Here is a 20,974-nt window from a genome sequence, read left to right on the forward strand (position 1 = left end):
TTCTCCTCTAGCAGCTTTTGAGACTCCTAGGTACGACACTGTTTAGCAGGTTGTCGTGTAACATAGGTGGGTACGTGTCGCGTGACACTCGTGCGTATGTAGCTCCTGCTACTGGTGAGTAGCACCGTGAGCGTCTGTGGTGTACGATTACTAAGGTAAACGATCCTGTAATTGTCTCCCCTCCCTAGCTTCGAAGATAGCTAGCGGGTAACCAATGTTCGGGTTGGAGATTTTCTCGACGTCCCTGGGCATGAAAGTATCATCGTGTTAGCCTCATGCTATACGAATGCAAAAATGGTAACTTGGCTTAGAAACCTCGCAGTCAATAACTGTGGAAGTGCTTAGAGAACACTAAACTGCGACGATGTAATGCAAATAAAAAGAAGAAAAGAAGATACGGTTGATGAGTAGCCTAGCTCTATCATCGAGAAAGCTGGATGCGGAAAAGGTGCAACACCTCTACGCTGAACTTGAAAAACTCATTAGAAACCAGTTCCCGCTTGTTAAAAACTTGCCTCCTTCTGTTTGCCAGAATTCATCAATAAATTGGAAAATCCATGCAATAATTTTAAGCAAAAAAAACTAGTAACTAAGATTTAAAATTTATTTTTTCAGCCGTATCCCATGAGTTTCGCAGATGAACAGTTAGGAGAAAGATCCATAAGCGGTCGAAGTATGGTCGCACAAATCTAACATGAAAGACGTCGGCCGAAGACAAATTGATAGACCTTATGCGGCTTTCTCTAACATGGTCGGATTCTCTGTTTGTAGATCAATATATTAGAAAGAAACAGAAATCAAGGACAAAAGTGGAAGAGGAATTTGAACGGCAGATGGCTTCATTTTTTTGGAACGGTCTGAGTATGAAAATGACAGAAGTGATCATTATGAAAATATCCATGGATCTGATGAAAGTGAAAAGGACAGCATTGAAGGCGACAGCGATTGAAACGGAGTTTTTGAAAAAGGTCCGATAATTTTTGAAATGACTCAGAAATTTGTGTTTACTTTTCTAAAATCAGTTTCCCTGTTTTCACCTGTCTGTACGTTATTGTTGTTGGATCACTAACCACTACTGATTCATCCACCGAGCGGTGTTAATACCATTTTTGAGTATTCAAAATGGTAGCACTAACAGCACTTACCTACTTGATACTTGATGGGCTACAGCCCTTCGATGAACCTACGCCGCGCCGAATGGAGTATCCTTCTCCACTGGACTCGATCCTGGGCCAATCGCTTCCAGTCACTTTACGCTCAAACACTCCGAGAGCTCTCCGATCAGCCTCCTTTAACGTTCATGTATCATGGCCGTATAAAGCCACCGGAAGAATCAGAGTAGTATACAGCGCGAGTTTTGTTTTCGTTTGCAGACTACGGGACTTAAGCTGGTTACGAAGTCAGTAATTGCAGCTGCAATACGCCTTTTCACTTCGCGGGTAACATCATTATCGCACGTCACTAATGTTCCAAGATACACAAATTCTTCTACCACTTCAAATTATTCACCATCCAGCACAATTTCGCTACCACCACCACTAATGAACCCAGATTGATTGCCAGCGACCATGTACTTCTCTCCCTCTTAAAAGGCACAAAAGTCTCTCCCACGGCATGGCGATCAATCCCGATAATATCGATATCGTCCGTAAATCCCAGGATCATATGCGATCTTGTGATAATGGTACCGCTTCTTTGCACACCAGCTCTCCTCGAGCGCTATACTGCCGTAATCTGAAAAGTGACGTATACGCCATTTTCAAAAAAAAAAGCTCTTCAACAGAAAAATGGAAAACATGCATGTTGTAAAATGGCTGTTACGTCACTTTTCCAGATTACGGCAGTATATTGAACAGTTGATTCGAAAATGCTTCAATCTGCTTTAATCCATCTAAGGTAACAAATGATGTCGATATTTCATTTCAACGTTAAACGAATCAGTCGTATCAGTTTCGCCGGAAAACCATGTTCTAGCGTAATTTACCATAATTCATTCCATTTCACTGAATCGTACGCCGCCTTGAAATCAATAGATGATGTGTCTGCAAGTTGTACACCCGGAATTTATCAAGGATTTGTCTCTAGGTGAACATTTGATCCGTCGTTGATCGGCCCTCACGAAAAACTGCTTGGTATTCGCCTGGTATTCTCAATCTGTTGAACAGAATACGGGACATAATTTTGTACGCCGAATTAAGGAGGGATATTCCTCGGTAACTGGTGCACTCCAGTCTGTGCCCTTTCTTTAAGAGACGGCAAATGAAGCCGTCCAATCATCCAGCAGGCTATTCCTCGTCTTCCCATATTTACGACTCAATATGGTGCAGAGCTTCATAAAGCTGCTCACTGCCATGTTTGAGAAGTTCAACCGGGAGCTGGTCCTTCCACGCAGCCTTATTGGTTTTCAGCTCTTCAATAGCTTTTCTGACGTCATCTAGTGTAGGCGACTCCACAGCTTGTCCATCGTCTATCCTGTTCATCGATGCACCGTCACTTCCACTATTCAACAAAGTCTCGAAGTGTTGCTTTTACTTGGCAGCCACTTCGGTTTTATCTGTCAACAAATTCCCTTTCTGGTCGTCCTGAGCAGGAGCGACGACCTCGATAACAGAAATTGGTATGATTTAGCCTTGCATAAGAGGTAAAATACCAAAAAATTATATGCAGAATACTTGAGGCATACCATGCTTGGGTATTTCAATACAAAACGAATAATAATTGGTTATGCATTTGGTATTGAAATTCAATTTAATAACTGAGTTTGTTATGGCTTAAGTATTGGACATATTAGTTTTTGGTATTATTCCCTTGGTATTTTATCTCTTATCCAGGGCTAGTTCATAACAGAGTATGGTATCAATAACAGAATTAAGTATTACTGAGCCAATTTCTCCTGCTCGGGGTTGCACATGACGGGAGATGGCGCTGTCTTTCTCCACACGCCATTGACTGTCTCATAAAACATCCGCATATCATTCTGCTCCATTTTTTTCCTGCGCCTCGCTTATCACTTGTTCTTCATACTCTTTTTTCTTCCTGGGGTGGGTTCGTTTTTCGGCTGCTCTTGCTAATAGCACTAATAGCACTAATAAAATTAAGAAGTAATAATGAAGAAGGAAGAAATGGAAAGGAAGATGGGGGAAAAAAGGAAGATGGAAGCAGGAAGAGGAAAGAAGCAGGACGGAACAAGGAAGAATGAAGCAGAAAGAAGTTAAAAGAAAGAAGAAAGAAGAAAGAAGAAAGAATGAGGAGAAACAAAGCAATAATAAAGAAATAGCATGGATGAAATAGCAAAGAAGAAATAAGGATTAATGAAAATTGAAGGAGACATTCCTAGAACAAAAGAATAAAAAAAGAATGGAAATGAAGAAAAAAGGAATAAGACTTATTATCTCACTTTTCAATACTCATTTCTCGTTTCTCGCTTCACTGAATTCACTGAAATATTCTACTACTTCCGAATGCTACCGAAGTAATATAAAAACAAAACAGCTAAGCACTGCAAAAAATGCTGCTATAAAATTCGTTTCACATAAAAAAAACAGAGAATTTTTTTTCGCGTCAAACCGTACCTACGCGTAGCAAACTTCGATCTCTGTGAGATGGAAAGTTAAAATATTCAGCAAAAACATATTTGTTTTTACTTAAGGTGAATAACAACGGAGTCCAAAAATGGCTACCACAATGGCCTCGCAAGTCATCACCTTACATTTTCGTACGCACAAATGTAAATTTATTGGTGATTGGCACATCTGAAAACCATTTTTCGTGTGTTCTGTAAGTGAGCAAAAGTGAAAAAACTGACTATTGTTTTTGCCTGTCATTTGCTTTTGAAATGGTGTCCCTGAAAGCGCTGTGTAGTTTTGAAATTAGAATCTAACACGATTCACCGGCACGGCAAATGCTGGGTAAAGCGTACCATTGGTACTTCGCGTACCTGAAGGAATAAAATAGACCCCATCTCGCGGTCCTTAGCCTCTTACCCAGCAACTCCTATCCCTACCTCCCCGCGGTGCAGGCCGGGATACGAGCAACCTTGGGGAAGATCGGGTAACCAACCCCGGTGGGAACTATGGTCGTATGCTGACAGGGAAGGGGGGCACATCTTATTGAGCGTCTGTTCTCCATGTCAGGATCGGCTCACAACAGCGTCTGTTCTCCATGTTAGGGGCGGCTGATCATCGTCCGAGTGCCATCGAGGGACTCTAAGTGAAACTGTGCACCATGGTCCAACGGAAATAAGAAGGAATGGTCCTCCGGAAATTTAGGGGGTTTGGTGTCAGGCCCTGCAAGCCAGCCTTTAAAAATCATAAGCAACGAACAATCAACAAGAGAGTACGGACCGGAACCATCGGCGAAGACCACTGCGACGAAAAGGGACTAGCGATTGGAAACTCGGTTCGTGGAACTGCAAATCTCTCAACTTCATCGGGAGCACACGCATACTCGCCGATGTGCTCAAGGACCGTGGATTCGGCATCGTAGCGCTGCAGGAGGTTTGTTGGAAGGGATCAATGGTGCGAACGTTTAGAGGTAATCATACCATCTACCAGAGCTGCGGCAACACACACGAGCTGGGAACAGCTTTCATAGTGATGGACGACATGCAAAGGCGCGTGATCGGGTGGTGGCCGATCAACGAGAGAATGTGCAGGTTGAGGATCAAAGGCCGGTTCTTCAACTTCAGCATAATCAACGGCCATAGCCCACACTCCGGAAGCACTGATGATGATAAGGACGCATTCTACGCGCAGCTGGAACGTGAGTACGACAGCTGCCCAAGCCACGACGTCAAAATCATCATAGGAGATTTGAACGCTCAGGTTGGCCAAGAGGAGGATTTTATGGAAACTCATATGTGAATATGTACGTTATGTGGAAGATATTGATTTGAAAAATGTATTGGAGGTAACCACTTTCCCTTCGATGGGACTCGAACCCATGACCCTACAGTACGCTAGACTGGTGCTTTAACCAACTAAGCTACGAAGGACCTCCGTCGGCCTTCGCAACCTAGCAGCTACTGAACGAGCTCGAGATTCCCAAATTGGACGCATAGTCAAATCACTTGCAATCCATTTCTCAAGCCACTTGCGAAGGCCGACGGAGGTCCTTCGTAGCTTAGTTGGTTAAAGCACCAGTCTAGCGTACTGTAGGGTCATGGGTTCGAGTCCCATCGAAGGGAAAGTGGTTACCTCCAATACATTTTTCAAATCAATATCTTCCACATAACGTACATATTCACATATGAGTTTCCATAACATTGTAAATTAACGTCCAAGTCGGGTGGTTTAATCCCCGGAAATAGGCAATTAACTTTGATTGAACAAGAGGTGGAGTTTAGACCGACTATTGGAAAGTTCAGCGCTCACCGGCTGACGAACGAAAACGGCCTACGACTAATTGATTTCGCCGCCTCCAAGAATATGGCCATTCGCAGCACCTACTTCCAATACAGCCTCCCGTATCGGTACGCCTGGAGATCACCACTGCAGACAGAATCACAAATCGACCACGTTCTGATTGATGGACGGCACTTCTCCGACATTATCGACATCAGGACATATCGTGGCGCTAACATCGACTCTGACCACTATCTGGTGATGGTTAAACTGCGCCCAAAACTATCCGTCATCAACAATGTTCGGTACCGACGACCGCCGCGGTACGACCTAGAGCGACTGAAGCAACCTGATGTCGCCACTGCATACGCGCAGCATCTCGAGGCAGCGTTGCCGGAAGAGGGTGAGCTCGATGGGGCCCTCTTGAGGACTGCTGGAGTACAGTTAAAGCAGCCATTAACGACGCAGCGGAGAACAACGTCGGGTATATGGGTCGAAGTCGACGGAACGATTGGTTCGACGAAGAGTGCAGACAGATTCTGGAGGAGAAGGACGCAGCGCGGGCGGTCGCACTGCAGCAAGGTACCCGGCAGAACGTGGAACGTTATAGACGGAAGCGGAGACAGCAGACCCACCTTTTCAGGAGAAGAAACGCCGCCTGGAAGAAGCGGATTGCGAGGAGATTGAAGAGCTGTGCCGTTCTCAAGATACACGCAAGTTCTATCAGAATCTCAACGCATCCCGCAAAGGCTTCGTGCCGCAAGCCGAAATGTGCCGGGATAAGGATGGGAGCATCTTGACTGACGGACGAACGTGTGGTGATCGAAAGGTGGAAGCAGCACTACGAGGAACATCTGAATGGCGCTGAGAGTACAGGCAGTGAAAGTCAAGGCAGCGGAGGAGATGACTACGTCAGTTCAGCGGACGATGGAAGCCAACCAGCCCCCACCTTGAGGGAAGTTAAGGATGCCATTCAACAGCTAAAGACCAATAAAGCAGCTGGTAACGATGGTATTGGAGCTGAGCTCATCGAGATGGCCCCGGAAAAGCTGGCCACTTGCCTGCACAAACTGATAGTCAGAATCTGGGAAACCGAACAGCTACCGGAGGAGTGGAAGGAAGGGGTTATATGCCCCATCTACAAGAAAGGCGACAAACTGGAGTGTGAGAACTTTCGAGCGATCACCATCCTTAATGCCGCCTACAAAGTGATATCCCAGATCATCTTCCGTCGTCTGTCACCATTAGTGAACGAGTTCGTGGGAAGTTATCAAGCCGGCTTCGTTGACGGCCGCTCGACAACGGACCAGATCTTTACTGTACGGCAAATCCTTCAAAAATGCCGTGAATACCAGGTCCCAACGCACCATCTGTTCGTTGATTTCAAGGCGGCATACGACAGTATAGACCGCGTAGAACTATGGAAAATTATGGACGAGAACAGCTTCCCTGGGAAACTTATCAGACTGATCAAAGCAACGGTGGATGGTGTGCAGAACTGTGTAAAGATTTCGGTCGAACACTCCAGTTCGTTCGAATCGCGCCGGGGACTAAGACAAGGTGATGGACTTTCGTGCCTGTTGTTCAACATTGCGCTAGAAGGTTTTTATGCGGAGAGCCGGGTGTAACAGCAGGGGTACGATTTTCAACAGATCCAGTCAATTTATGTGCTTCGCGGATGACATGGACATTGTCGGCCGAACATTTGCAAAGGTGGCAGAACTGTACACCCGCCTGAAACGTGAAGCAACAAAAGTTGGACTGGTGGTGAATGCGTCAAAGACAAAGTACATGCTTGTGTGCGGAACCGAGCGCGACAGGGCCCGCCTGGGAAGCAGTGTTACGATAGACGGGGACACCTTCGAGGTGGTCGAGGAATTCGTCTACCTCGGATCCTTGCTAACGGCTGACAACAACGTTAGTCGTGAAATACGAAGGCGCATCATCTGTGGAAGTCGGGCCTACTACGGGCTCCAGAAGAAACTGCGGTCGAAAAAGATTCGCCACCGCACCAAATGTGTCATGTTCAAGACGCTTATAAGACCGGTTGTCCTCTACGGACATGAAACATGGACAATGCTCGAGGAGGACTTGCAAGCACTCGGAGTATTCGAGAGACGGGTGCTTAGGACCATCTTTGGCGGTGTACAAGAAGACGGTGTGTGGCGACGAAGAATGAACCACGAGCTCGCCCAACTCTACGGCAAACCCAGTTTCCGGAAGGTAGCTAAAGCCGGAAGGGTACGATGGGCCGGACATGTTGCAAGAATGCCGGACAGCAACCCTGCAAAGATGGTGTTCGCTTCCGATCCGGCAGGTACGAGACGGCGTGGAGCGCAGCGAGCGAGATGGGCATATCCGAGGATGGAGAGATGCGGCCTCGAACTGTGTATTGTGGCGTCAAATTGTTAATTCAGTGTTATCTGTTTAGATGTAGACTAAATAAATGAAAATGAACGATTCACCTTAATTAACAACTTCGTAGAAGAGACGGAAAATGTAAAACATGATTTTAAAAGGGTTTTCACATAAAAAGTATTGAGTTTGTTATATAAGCGATAGAGACTAGGCATATGCCCATCTAAATTGTTCGTAATAGTATTTGCTGCAACTTTGTTGAAGACACCACGTGTCCACTGTCCATCTCATTCTGGTGAAAAAATAATTTTCTTAAATGACTTATGGGAGGATTAATCATCGAACTATTTTTTTTTGTCAAAATGTGTGCTACGAAAAATATTGAAACTTCTGTGGACAATCAATACTGTTTTTCAATATTTTTTTTTTATTTCGATCATGAAAATGATGGGAAAAAATATTCTGTGGCGCAAGCAACTTGCAAACAGAGCATCATTATTATTAATATAAGCCATAGTGGAAGGTGGAAATCCATCAAGGCCAGGAATGAAACGGTAATGTGATTGCTTGCCTGTAAATGCAGGCTAAAAGAGCCCGTTTCTTTCACCAAACACAGGGCCAAGACGACTACGTTGACGATTAAATACCAAGTGCACGACAATTTCGGAGGGAGTGATCTTCCAAAAAATGTTTAGAGTGCGTACCGATCATCGCTCTATTATTGAACTTATTGACTAGTCGATTGTTTTAGAAAACATCAGAATTAGAGGTAATTCTGATCACAATTGTGTCAGCATGACTATTTAAGAATTAATGGAATTGGACTACCAGTTTTGGATGCTAATGCAGGAGCTCTCAGGTGCTTTGAAACGGGTATATCCCGTTAAGCCTAAGTATGTTTTAGACATAAGGACGTTGGGCATAAAATGACCCAATGAACCCATGACATAAAGAAGGAAGAATTATGCCAAACAATTGTTATGTCTAACGTCGCGGACTCCTTTGGAAAACCCGTATTGAAGGTGATGAAACAAGGATCAGCTAAACTTCTTCCATTAGAAATGGAGATGTTTAACTCAGGCTTAAACATTTGAAAAGGGCGTTTCAGCCAAAATTTATTCCTTCTGATCCCGGGTAAACGATTATGGCTCATTAACAGTAAAACGTGATATTGATAACAAAATATGATACTAATTTGTTTGAAATAAGAGTAAAAAATAACAAGCGAAAATAACAGAAATTTACACCGAAATATCATTAAAAATATTAGGTTTTGCCATTAACAAGAACTTATCAATATCTTGAGCTATTAGTTTGTTCTTGTTAACAGTAAAATCTGATATTTTTATGATATTTCGATGCAAATTTTTGTTATTTTTACTCTTTTATCAAACATGTTAATAATATGTTTTGTTATCAATATCTCGAGTTCTACCCGGGATTCTTCGTCTACATATATAGCTATATATGAGGACAAAGAATCAGAAAGAATACATTTTGGCTCTTCGCGCTTTTCAAATGTTGGTCTAGAGTTATCCCAAGTCAAATTTCTGCTAAACAATCCCGTTGCTCTGGTGGTCTTCAAAAGATAATGTCTGGTTGAGATAAAACTTATCCTGTCACCGCACAACCTTCACAAATGTCGCATCTTTTCTCGAAGCAATTTGGATTGGATTGAAAGAGCACATCAATTTGACTGAATATGGAGACGCATGGTGCATCTCAGCCCAAATTTTATGACATTTTCCAGACTAGGGTAAATGATATATTTTGGACATGTACATATTTTGGACAAGCCTGAGCTTCTTCGATCAATTTTAGATAATGTGTAGGAAATTTTTTAGCGAAAGTATGAAAATTGCATACTTTTACCTCAACTCTAGCGGCTCCTGATGAGAATTCACAAATAAACTATTATTTATCTTTAAAATTATCTAAAATGTAAAGCTATCTACCAAAGTGCCTGCTGGATGCCAGTATGCAGGAGAACATGCATTATAGGACTCTTCATAACATGCACCTGAAACACGTTTAAATTGGTTCAAACGGCAATCTTGAGGTCCTGCGGCCAAAGTTTGATTGTAATTGAGATACTAACATATTCCAATCGCTTAACATGAACTTGAGACGGATGAAAAAGGAGTGACCAAAATGAAGTTATGTTTTTATTCATCAGACATTTATTGGTCACCCCATGTACAGTACATGGATGAACCATTAATTGCCAACTTTCAGGCTGTTTTCAATGATATCGATAAGATTGCGAAACAATGTTAATTTCTGGTTAAATCTATGTCAGTTAAGCAAATAAATGCATTTAAATGAATGTGGATACGTGCAGGTAAGTCATACCATTGAGATCTGTAGGTGGCCATTTTTAAATTAGGAGAAAATGACTCTGTCCAAAATATATGCATTTTGCATGTCGAAATTATATATTTGATGTCCAAAAAGAAAATATTTCAGTTCGCAGTATATCACAGTTTACACCTAGTAAACGTCATTTACTCAAAAATTGGGCAATGGAGACACAAGACTAATCATAGATTATGAATTTGGATGAACCTAGTGGTTTTCAATTGTTTTATACTATTCAATCTCGATATATTTTCTAATGAATGTCCTGCGCTTGTCCAAGATACATCATTTACCCTATAGATCAGTAGAGCAGTAATCAAAATAAGGCCACCATTAGCGGGGTTTATCTTTGTAGAACCACTGGAAATGTATCCTTATTCGATTGGTGTATTCCGAAACCGGCTCTGCTAGGAGCTTGTTTTATCAAAGACAATATAAACGACCCAAAAAATGAGTCATTCTGAAACAGCACCATAGGGCAAACAATTTTATCTATTCGACAATCTCCGATAGGACCGGGGCAGTGATGACAAGCGCTATCAAACATGGGAGGATGAATATCGAAAAGTTTAGGCGAACTGCCCGCCAGATGAGTTTGTCCGCATGCAAGGAATTGGGAAAGGGTTCGAATTATCGGGTCACAATATCTACTATCCTTCGATTCCTTCTTTGAAATCAGAGACAAAAAGGACAGAACAATAAAGGTTAAGCGATTCTAGGCATGTCCCACGATCGAAATTTCGCCTTCCAGAAAATTAAAACTGCATTTTCTCCAACCTGTGATGTAAAATATGACAAAAAGCGTGCTCGTGTGCTAATGAGATCGAAATTGCTTAAAAGTGGAAATGTTGGAGCTCCGTCCAAATGTTTGTTTTCCTTTACTGCCCATCTAAAATTCAACAATCATTGCGTTTTGTTTTGCAAATCAACCAAACTTCAAACAAACTGAATTGCTTTTCTCGTTCATTATATATAGCAAAAAGCATACAAGGAAAATAAAAACAGCATTTTCAATTTATATTTTCATTTGCATTCATATTAACTAATGTTCTTTTTATGAGTAGAAAAAAAAATAATACCGTCATATGGGGGGAAGATGATCATTGAGGCGAAGATGATCACTTGATATGTCAGTCAAAAGTGCCTATTTTTTTATGAAACGGTAGTCAACAATATTATCCGTTCAAGTAATGTTACCGCTAGGTAGAAATCCGAGTTTTTCGATTATATTCATAAAAATGTATTTTGTGGAAGAAAGAGAGAGATAGTCATAAATGACGCTATTTTTGTCTCAAATATTGGCTTCGTAGACTTCTTTACGTAGTAAATTGAACATTCATACAAATAACCTAGTGTATTTTGACTACTAGGTCATAATGATTTTAGTAGAGCTGTCTTGATCATTCATTTTTCATTTATTTAGTTAACATCTAAACAGATAACACTGAATCAACAATTTGACGTCACAATACACGGTTCGAGGCCGCATCTCTCCATCCTCGGATACGCCCCACGCTCGCCAAGTCGTTCTGCACCTGGTCTGCCCATCTCGCTCGCTGCGCTCCACGCCGTCTCGTACCTGCCGGATCGGAAGCGAACACCATCTTTGCAGGGTTGCTGTCCGGCATTCTTGCAACATGTCCTGCCCATCGTACCCTTCCGGCTTTAGCTACCTTCTGGATACTGGGTTCGCCGTAGAGTTGGGCGAGCTCATGGTTCATTCTTCGCCGCCACACACCGTCTTCTTGCACACCGCCAAAGATGGTCCTAAGCACCCGTCTCTCGAATACCTGAGTGCTTGCAAGTCCTCCTCGAGCATTGTCCATGTTTCATGTCCGTAGAGGACAACCGGTCTTATTAACGTCTTGTACATGACACATTTGGTGCGGTGGCGAATCTTTTTCGACCGCAGTTTCTTCTGGAGCCCGTAGTAGGCCCGACTTCCACAGATGATGCGCCTTCGTATTTCACGACTAACGTTGTTGTCAGCCGTTAGCAAGGATCCGAGGTAGACGAATTCCTCGACCACCTCGAAGGTATCCCGTCTATCGTAACACTGCTTCCCAGGCGGGCCCTGTCGCGCTCGGTTCCGCCCACAAGCATGTACTTTGTCTTTGACGCATTCACCACCAGTCCAACTTTTGTTGCTTCACGTTTCAGGCGGGTGTACAGTTCTGCCACCTTTGCAAATGTTCGGCCGACAATGTCCATGTCATCCGCGAAGCAAATAAATTGACTGGATCTGTTGAAAATCGTACCCCGGCTGTTACACCCGGCTCTCCGCATGACACCTTCTAGCGCAATGTTGAACAACAGGCACGAAAGTCCATCACCTTGTCTTAGTCCCCGGCGCGATTCGAACGAACTGGAGTTTTCGCCCGAAATCTTCACACAGTTTTGCACACCATCCACCGTTGCTTTGATCAGTCTGGTAAGCTTCCCAGGGAAGCTGTTCTCGTCCATAATTTTCCATAGCTCTACGCGGTCTATACTGTCGTATGCCGCCTTGAAATCAACGAACAGATGGTGCGTTGGGACCTGGTGTTCACGGCATTTTTGAAGGATTTGCCGTAGGGGAAGAGGCCCCAAAACGCCCCCTGATGCAAAACGCCTTTTGTGGTTTCCGTCATATTTACCGTCATTAAGATGGCCGTAACAAAACTAGATCTAAAATTATGTAGGTTAGGCGAAAAAAGTTTCAAAATAGTGTGTGGGAAGGTCGGAAAAACCGAAAATTTCCACATATTGAAGAAACATCTAACATTTTGGCGAGGCAAAACGCCCTAGTGGCGCTAACCTACAATGTACTTGCGTCTCCATTCACTATCCATACTACAATGCTGATTCGCCGACGCATGGTACTTTGTTCCCTAGTAGTTGCCAGCTAAAAGGCGTTTTGCCTCATGAGTTTTCCGGCAACAGAATATCACCTCTTTTTTGAAATGTGAATATTATCAATATGATTGAGATTTTTGACAATTTTTGAATGGCATCAACTAGCTATCTTGTTTAACTGTTGCATAATGTAAAAATACCCATGAATATCGTTACAAATAAGACAATAAATCAGTGTTTGCTTAGCTAGGGCATTTTGCCCCCCCTTCCCCTACAGTAAAGATCTGGTCTGTTGTCGAGCGGCCGTCAACGAAGCCGGCTTGATAACTTCCCACGAACTCGTTCACTAATGGTGACAGACGACGGAAGATGATCTGGGATATCACTTTGTAGGCGGCATTAAGGATGGTGATCGCTCGAAAGTTTTCACACTCCAGTTTGTCGCCTTTCTTGTAGATGGGGCATATAACCCCTTCCTTCCACTCCTCCGGTAGCTGTTCGGTTTCCCAGATTCTGACTATCAGTTTGTGCAGGCAAGTGGCCAGCTTTTCCGGGCCCATCTTGATGAGCTCAGCTCTGATACCATCCTTACCAGCTGCTTTATTGGTCTTTAGCTGTTGAATGGCATCCTTAACTTCCCTCAAAGTGGGGGCTGGTTGGCTTCCATCGTCCGCTGAACTGACGTAGTCATCTCCTCCGCTGCCTTGACTTTCACTGCCTGTACTCTCAGCGCCATTCAGATGTTCCTCGTAGTGCTGCTTCCACCTTTCGATCACCACACGTTCGTCCGTCAAGATACTCCCATCCTTATCCCGGCACATTTCGGCTCGCGGCACGAAGCCTTTGCGGGATGCGTTGAGCTTCTGATAGAACTTGCGTGTATCTTGAGAACGGCACAGCTGTTCCATCTCCTCGCACTCCGCTTCTTCCAAGCGGCGTTTCTTCTCCTGAAAAAGGCGGGTCTGCTGTCTCCGCTTCCGTCTATAACGTTCCACGTTCTGCCGGGTACCTTGCTGCAGCGCGACCGCCCGCGCTGCGTCCTTCTCCTCCAGAATCTGTCTGCACTCTTCGTCGAACCAATCGTTCCGTCGACTTCGACCCATATACCCGACGTTGTTCTCCGCTGCGTCGTTAATGGCTGCTTTGACTGTATTCCAGCAGTCCTCAAGAGGGGCCCATCGAGCTCACCCTCTTCTGGCAACGCTGCCTCGAGATGCTGCGCGTATGCAGTGGCGACATCAGGTTGCTTCAGTCGCTCTAGGTCGTACCGCGGCGGTCGTCGGTACCGAACATTGTTGATGACGGATAGTTTTGGGCGCAGTTTAACCATCACCAGATAGTGGTCAGAGTCGATGTTAGCGCCACGATATGTCCTGACGTCGATAATGTCGGAGAAGTGCCGTCCATCAATCAGAACGTGGTCGATTTGTGATTCTGTCTGCAGTGGTGATCTCCAGGTGTACCGATACGGGAGGCTGTGTTGGAAGTAGGTGCTGCGAATGGCCATATTCTTGGAGGCGGCGAAATCAATTAGTCGTAGGCCGTTTTCGTTCGTCAGCCGGTGAGCGCTGAACTTTCCAATAGTCGGTCTAAACTCCTCCTCTTGGCCAACCTGAGCGTTCAAATCTCCTATGATGATTTTGACGTCGTGGCTTGGGCAGCTGTCGTACTCACGTTCCAGCTGCGCGTAGAATGCGTCCTTATCATCATCAGTGCTTCCGGAGTGTGGGCTATGGACGTTGATTATGCTGAAGTTGAAGAACCGGCCTTTGATCCTCAACCTGCACATTCTTTCATTGATCGGCCACCACCCGATCACGCGCCTTTGCATATCGCCCATCACTATGAAAGCTGTTCCCAGCTCGTGTGTGTTGCCGCAGCTCTGGTAGATGGTAGCTGTCTTGATCAACTTTACCCCAAACCAGATTACTCAAAAAATGTGTGATAATTTAATTTATTTTAACTAAAGTTGTTGATTATTGCAACGTATAGCAGTACATGTTTTGAAAATATTTGTTTCTATTTAAAATGTAAACACACATTGTTATTGCATGTTTAGTCTTAAAAATGACCATCTTCCCCCCAGATGACGGTACTAGTTACTTGTCCATCGTTTACTATCGGATTGGGTTGGATGGCGCAGATCGGAAAAGCAATTAACGATCCGAATAACTCCTGGCAATGTTCATTCTATCCATTCAAGTATATTTTTTCTCAAAGTGAATTTTACATGCGAAATTATTTCGAATTAACACAGACAGAACCCAAATGCGTGTCCAAGATATGAATGGGGTGACTCACATTTTATCTTTTTGCATATAATAGAACAAATACAATACCTTATAAACGTAATTACTTGGAATTTTTTCCAGACAGGTCGAGCCCATGAATCAGCTGGTTAGCCGCAGTTAGTAAACAGCTGTAACTGCAGTGAATTCTATTGTTTACCTGAAACGAAAAACATCGGAGAGAAATGAAACAGGTGAGATTTATCAAGAAGGGTACATCTTGGCAACTATACTCAAACAGATCAGATATGGCATGACAACATTCGGAGAAATAAAGATGTCGAGGGAAGAGAAGGATGTCGTATCTTATCTCAGATTGTGGCACTACTAGCTTGAAGCTTTCGGGGATTAGCAAGATATCTTGTTGTTATCACTGTGGTTAGAAACTAAGGAAACACCAGCAGAGAGACAATTGAATTATAAATTGGCCAAGTTCAACATCCAACGCCATTTACTTATCACATTCGAACGAATCAACTTCTACCAGGTTGGAGCATCAAGCACTGAAAATAAATCATAGTCTAATTTGCAGTCAAAGAACTCTCTACTATGGACAACTTAAAGAAACTCCTCGTCGTGCAGCTTCTCGTGCTGGTGAGTTAAAAAAAGAAACAGTGCCATTGAGTCTGCGAAGAATAGTGTCAATAATCAAAAGTGTATTTGCTCTCTTCTTTTTTTCGCAACTCAGATAATTACGCTTCGAACAGCACGCTCCCAGGCCGCCGGAACGGATTGCAATGGGAGGGACTACCTCTGCTTAGACGACCGACGGTTTCAAATTTGCATCGACTTGGGAGCTGGGAAGACAGAAACAGTAGACACTGAGGCGCAGAGTTGTCCACGGGGGACCTTTTGCAGCAACACGGGCCAATTTGAGTGTGACTCGCATGTTGCGCCATCCACTGCCGCCCCTCAGGTGGTAACTCCGGAGCAAGTACCCCAAACAGGTAAGATTTTCTTTAATAGGCAGTGGAAACAAATTTATGTGTTTTTTTTATTGTAGAGCCCGTACCGGAAGTGAATGAAGTCGTAACGAACCCTCCATCCAATGATCTTCCAGTGGAGAGTACGAGTGAGGTATCACTTGAAACGAATTCTCCAACTACCAGCTCCCCGAGTGAAACATCTGCACCGGAAAGTTCTGTTGCAACAGAAGAAACTGTGACTAATTCGGTTAGTGAAACCGCTGCTCCTTTAACAACTGATGCTCCAGATGCTCAACCAGTCACAACAGTAAGTTCAGCAGCAGTTCCTGATGTACCAGAATCAACGTCTTTGCCAGAGCAAGCACAACCAGAAACTACCGTTTCTGTCGGAGAATCGCAATCGGATTCAACTGCTGCACCTGAGGAGGTGGTCAGCACAACAGATAATGCGGCGCCTGAGACAACAGTTGCAGGTCAAGAAACTCAACCATCAAGTACAGATGTTACTGGATCGGAAGCAGCGGCTACCACTGTGGCGAACGAACTTCAACCAGAAGCCACCAATCCCGAAGAAAATGCACCTGAAACATCATCAAACGTCCCAGACGGCGGATCGGTCACAGAGTCGCCTGCTTCGGAGACAACAGTTGCTGCTGAAGTTACTACCGTCCCTGAGACTACGGCTGCTTCTGAAGGAACTGCCAATGCCGAATCAACAGTTGCTTCCGAATCTACCGTTGCTTCAGAAACCACCGATAGTGGTGTCGTTTCAACTGATACTACGGCTGTTGTCGAAACAGAAACATCAGTAGCATCTGAAACGACTACAGTTTCGGAGACTACTCTTGCGCCAGAAGTTTCTTCTACTCCGGAAACACTCACTTCGGAAGCTTCCGTCGTCCCAGAAACATCTGTTGGAACAGAAACTTCTGCTGCACCGGAAAATACACAGGCTCCGGAAAGTACAGCAGCCCCGGAAAGCTCAGCCGCTCCGGAAACTTCAACTAATCCGGAAAGTACAGCAGTACCAGAAACCTCAGCTGCTGCGGAAAATACGGGAGCTCCAGAAGCGTCAGTTGCTCCGGAAACTTCGGCTGCTCCGGAAAGCACGGCAGTTCCTGAAACATCTGCTGATCCAGACGTGACCACTGCTGCGGACACAACAGCCGCCCCCGAAACAACTGTGGCTCCTGAAGCAACTGCTGCTCCTGCAACTACCGTTGCCCCGGAATCTTCAGCTGCTCCAGAAACGTCCACAACGCCGGAAACTTCAGACGCTCCGGACACTACTGCCGCTTCTGAAACTACTGCCGCTCCTGAAACTTCCGCTGCTCCAGAATCATCGGCTGCCACAGAATCGTCTGTTGCTCCAGAAACTACTGCCGCTCCTGAAACTTCCACTGCCCAGGAAACTGCAGCTGCTTCGGAGTCCACAGTTGCTCCAGAATCTTCGGTTCCTTCTGAAACTACTGCCGATGCTGAAACTACAACAGCTCCTGAAACAACAGCTGCTCCAGCAACAACTGCCGTTCCCGAGTCATCGAATGCTTCCGAAAACACCGAAGCCACAACAGAAGCACAACAGACAACAGTTGGATCCAACACTGGGGAAACTGAAAACTCGCAATCAACCGATGCTGGAGAGACCACAGCTCCTGCTTCAAATGCTCCAGAAACTACATCTGCCGCGAGTACAACCGATGAGCCAGAGGTCACCAATAGCCCAACACAATCGTCACCATCGGTATCGGAAACTACCGACAACAATTCCAATCAAGAAACCACGCCCTCAGCTACACTTCCAGAGACGTCAAATCCTGCTTCAACAGAACAACCTGCACAAGAGACAACTGTCGCTCCGACGGAAGCATCGCCAGAACCTGAATCAAGCTCTGCAGCAACTGAAACTGAGTCCACAGCCGTTCCTTCCACCAGTGCTTCCGCACCATCCACCACCACCCTCCAACCTTCTACCACAACCAACGCACCTTCAACAACCCCATTGCCTTTCGTGTGCCAACAGTCGGGTCGGTTCCCAGATCCACGAGACTGCCAAAAATATCACGTCTGTTTGTGGCTTCCCTTCGGTCTATACCAGCTGGAACAGAACTGCCTGCTTGGAATGGCTTACAATCCAACACTACAACGATGCACTGCCGATCAAAGCCCGTGTTTCCCGGGACAGTTCACCTGCACAGCACCCGGACGGTTCCCCGATGTATCGGACAACACCAAGTACTTCTGGTGCGTTTGGAACGTATTTGGTGGCTATTTGCAGTACCACCAGGACTGCCCACTCGGACAAGTCTTCGATGCCTACCGACGACGGTGTCTCACACCTGCTCGACCCCTGCTGTTGTCCAGCGAAGACAACGACTCCGGTGCAAACAGTGATGCTGATTCGAACACCAGCTCGGACTCTGGCGCAGTGAATGTGCCAGACAACTCGGAGGACTCCACAAGTGTCGAAGAAGTCAAGCCGAAAGTCAAGTTTGAATGCACCGAAGAGGGGACGTTCCCGGACCCGAACAACTGCGCCCGTTACTTCATCTGTACGCTCAAGAAAAAGGATAAATACAAGCAGAGCAAGCTGAAGTGTCCGAAGGGACAACAGTTCGATGTCGCCCTGCAGTTGTGCACGGACGATGTTGAAGTATTGTGCGGTTAATGTTTCTAGATTTTGGTAGAGGTTTATACAATTACTATGATCACGAATTTAAAGTTATTAGCGGAAATAAATTGAAAATTATTTATTATCATCAGCATGAGGTAAACGGAACTTGTCTGTGAAATTAATCATTTCCGAAAAATCCTGAACATTTCGCCTTGCTGGCATCGAATGTAATTCCGAAAGGACATTTCATTTTGATAAGTTCGTAGCTCGAGCTGAACGCATTCCAGCGGCACCAAAAATATCTGGTCGAGTCCGATGGGTCCGGAAAGCGTCCGGCTGACGTACAGTTGAACGATTGCGGCTGCAGTTGGCACTTGTTCTGATCAGCTGTGCATCTTTGTGAGTCGGGATCGAACACCGTGCCGAACAGACAGGTCCCCACCGTGTCGTAGTTGAAGAACGGAAGCACCACGCAAAGGTGGTATTTGTGGCAGTCGGAACTGTGCGGATAACGACCGGTCAGATCGCAACTGAACGGAAGCTCTGTTGTTGTGGGGTCGATTGTTGTTGAGCTCGAAGAAGAACTTGTGGTGGATGTCGTCGAGCTGCCGTCGTCGGTGGTCGATGACTGGGATACGGTTTCCGAGGAAGTTGTGGGGACGATGGTTGTTGAACTTGAAGAACTTGTGGAGGATGTCGTCGAGCTGCCATTGTCGGTGGTCGATGACTGGGACACGGTTTCCGAGGATGTTGTTGAACTGACAAGAGTTGTGGCCGTCGATGTGGAAGAAGCTGATGAACTGCATGCGTCTGTATTGGCGTTGCTGCAGTATTGCGAAGTATCGCATTCATAGACTTGCAAGTCCGTCGTTTCAGTTCCTTCGGTAGAAGACGAGGGCGAACAGATTTGATAGTGTAGATCGTCTGTGCAAAGGAATGTTTTTCCGTTGCAGTCAGAGCCCACGGTTTGAAGGTGAGCTGTTGGGAGTACTGCAGCCTATAAAATTGAAAATTGAATTCTTTGAATACTAGTTATTAGATTTACTCACCATGAAAAAAATAAAGGCCACGAGGTGTTTTGTTGATGTGATCATTTTGAAGAATAGGCGAAAACACTGAAAAATTGTATTTATATGCTCTATAGTAGAGCAATTTTTGAATGTCTCAATGCCGTTTCATGCGCTTATCTCATGTTTTAGAATTATTTATTGAGATAGTTTATCTGTTACGATAGTAAGTATTTTAGTGATGTTCCGTATCTAAGTTTATATGCAAGTTGTACGTGAAGATCAACCAATTGTGATTTGGTTTCTACGTATGCATATCTAGACAAACATTTGAAAAGACGTTACAGTTTTTTTCAGTTTCAGCCAATATTTATTCTTTCCGGTTCCTCGTCTACATACAGTCTATGTATTTAACTACATAGACTAATGTAGTTAAATACATAGACTGTATGTAGACGAGGAACCGGAAAAAATAAATTTTGGCTGAAACGAAATTTTAGCATATCATCATGAATTTTTGCTACGAACATGATTATCTAGCAAGCGTCATGAGAATGTTGTCTTTGTTCGGATAGACGATAAAATACCTTGCCTATATTTATTTACACCAGATAAGCTTTATTTTATTACGCATTCATTGCCGTTTCAAAGAGATTTATGTTGAGATAATGTCGAATCCCCACGTCTATGTATATGACAGACATTTAACAGGCATTAAAAAACTATTTTTACAAAATTCCACATAAAATAGGTTTTATCGCGAGTTCTGAAAATCAAAAATTAAAACTATTTGCGGCACTTCTAAACCATGTTTGATTGAGCATTCATTTTAAATAGGAAAGGCAATATCGTTTCCGTGCCCTTTCTATTTTGTAGATTCTTTTTTCACATCCGCACAAACACTGTGCTTTAAAACGGTGAGATCTTTGTAAGGGCGTCCAAAATAGCGCCTCCACACCGACTGGTTTGCCGATAGCAAATGAGCGCCAGGTTGCCTACATTGCTGTCCTTCTAGCATTAGCTTTAGTTATGGGGTTGTGGAAGGCGGCGCCGAACTAAGGTGCGACGGAGTTTGATAATGCAGTCTGTTAAGCTTCTATGAGAACATGCTTGAATTAAGAAATAGATCTTCTGAAGCAACTGTGGATCGCTTCAACCATACTAGCCCAGTGCTGGTGTTGGGGGAGTTTTTTTCACCGAATTTTGTGTACTGGAGGGCGAAGCTATCCATAACTGGAGATATACC

At 44.5% G+C, this 20,974-nt stretch overlaps 3 protein-coding genes across 3 annotated transcripts in view; 1 reads left to right on the top strand and 2 right to left on the bottom strand.

The window, feature by feature from the left end:
* The window catches only part of LOC134224345 (uncharacterized), a 64,605-nt gene extending 44,879 nt beyond the window's left edge, over window positions 1-19,726 (top strand). Inside the window, exons 2-4 of the mRNA XM_062703675.1 lie at window positions 15,266-15,775; window positions 15,870-16,128; window positions 16,185-19,726. Coding sequence (XP_062559659.1) covers window positions 15,731-15,775; window positions 15,870-16,128; window positions 16,185-18,775 — 2,895 coding nt within the window. The 5' untranslated portion in view covers window positions 15,266-15,730 and the 3' untranslated portion in view covers window positions 18,776-19,726. The remainder of the gene's footprint in view (window positions 1-15,265; window positions 15,776-15,869; window positions 16,129-16,184) is intronic.
* Window positions 1-20,974, bottom strand: part of LOC134224346 (hemicentin-1) — a 587,700-nt gene that overhangs the window by 429,175 nt on the left and 137,551 nt on the right. The window lies entirely within an intron of this gene.
* Window positions 18,843-19,795, bottom strand: LOC134224347 (uncharacterized). The gene is made up of 2 exons (XM_062703677.1): window positions 19,771-19,795; window positions 18,843-19,718 (listed from the first exon to the last, which is right to left on the bottom strand). Exons 1-2 carry the CDS (start codon window positions 19,771-19,773, stop codon window positions 18,900-18,902), a joined length of 822 nt encoding a protein of 273 aa, XP_062559661.1. The 5' UTR covers window positions 19,774-19,795; the 3' UTR covers window positions 18,843-18,899.

The sequence above is a fragment of the Armigeres subalbatus genome, chromosome 3 (assembly GCF_024139115.2).
Source record: "Armigeres subalbatus isolate Guangzhou_Male chromosome 3, GZ_Asu_2, whole genome shotgun sequence".
NCBI lineage: Eukaryota > Metazoa > Arthropoda > Insecta > Diptera > Culicidae > Armigeres > Armigeres subalbatus.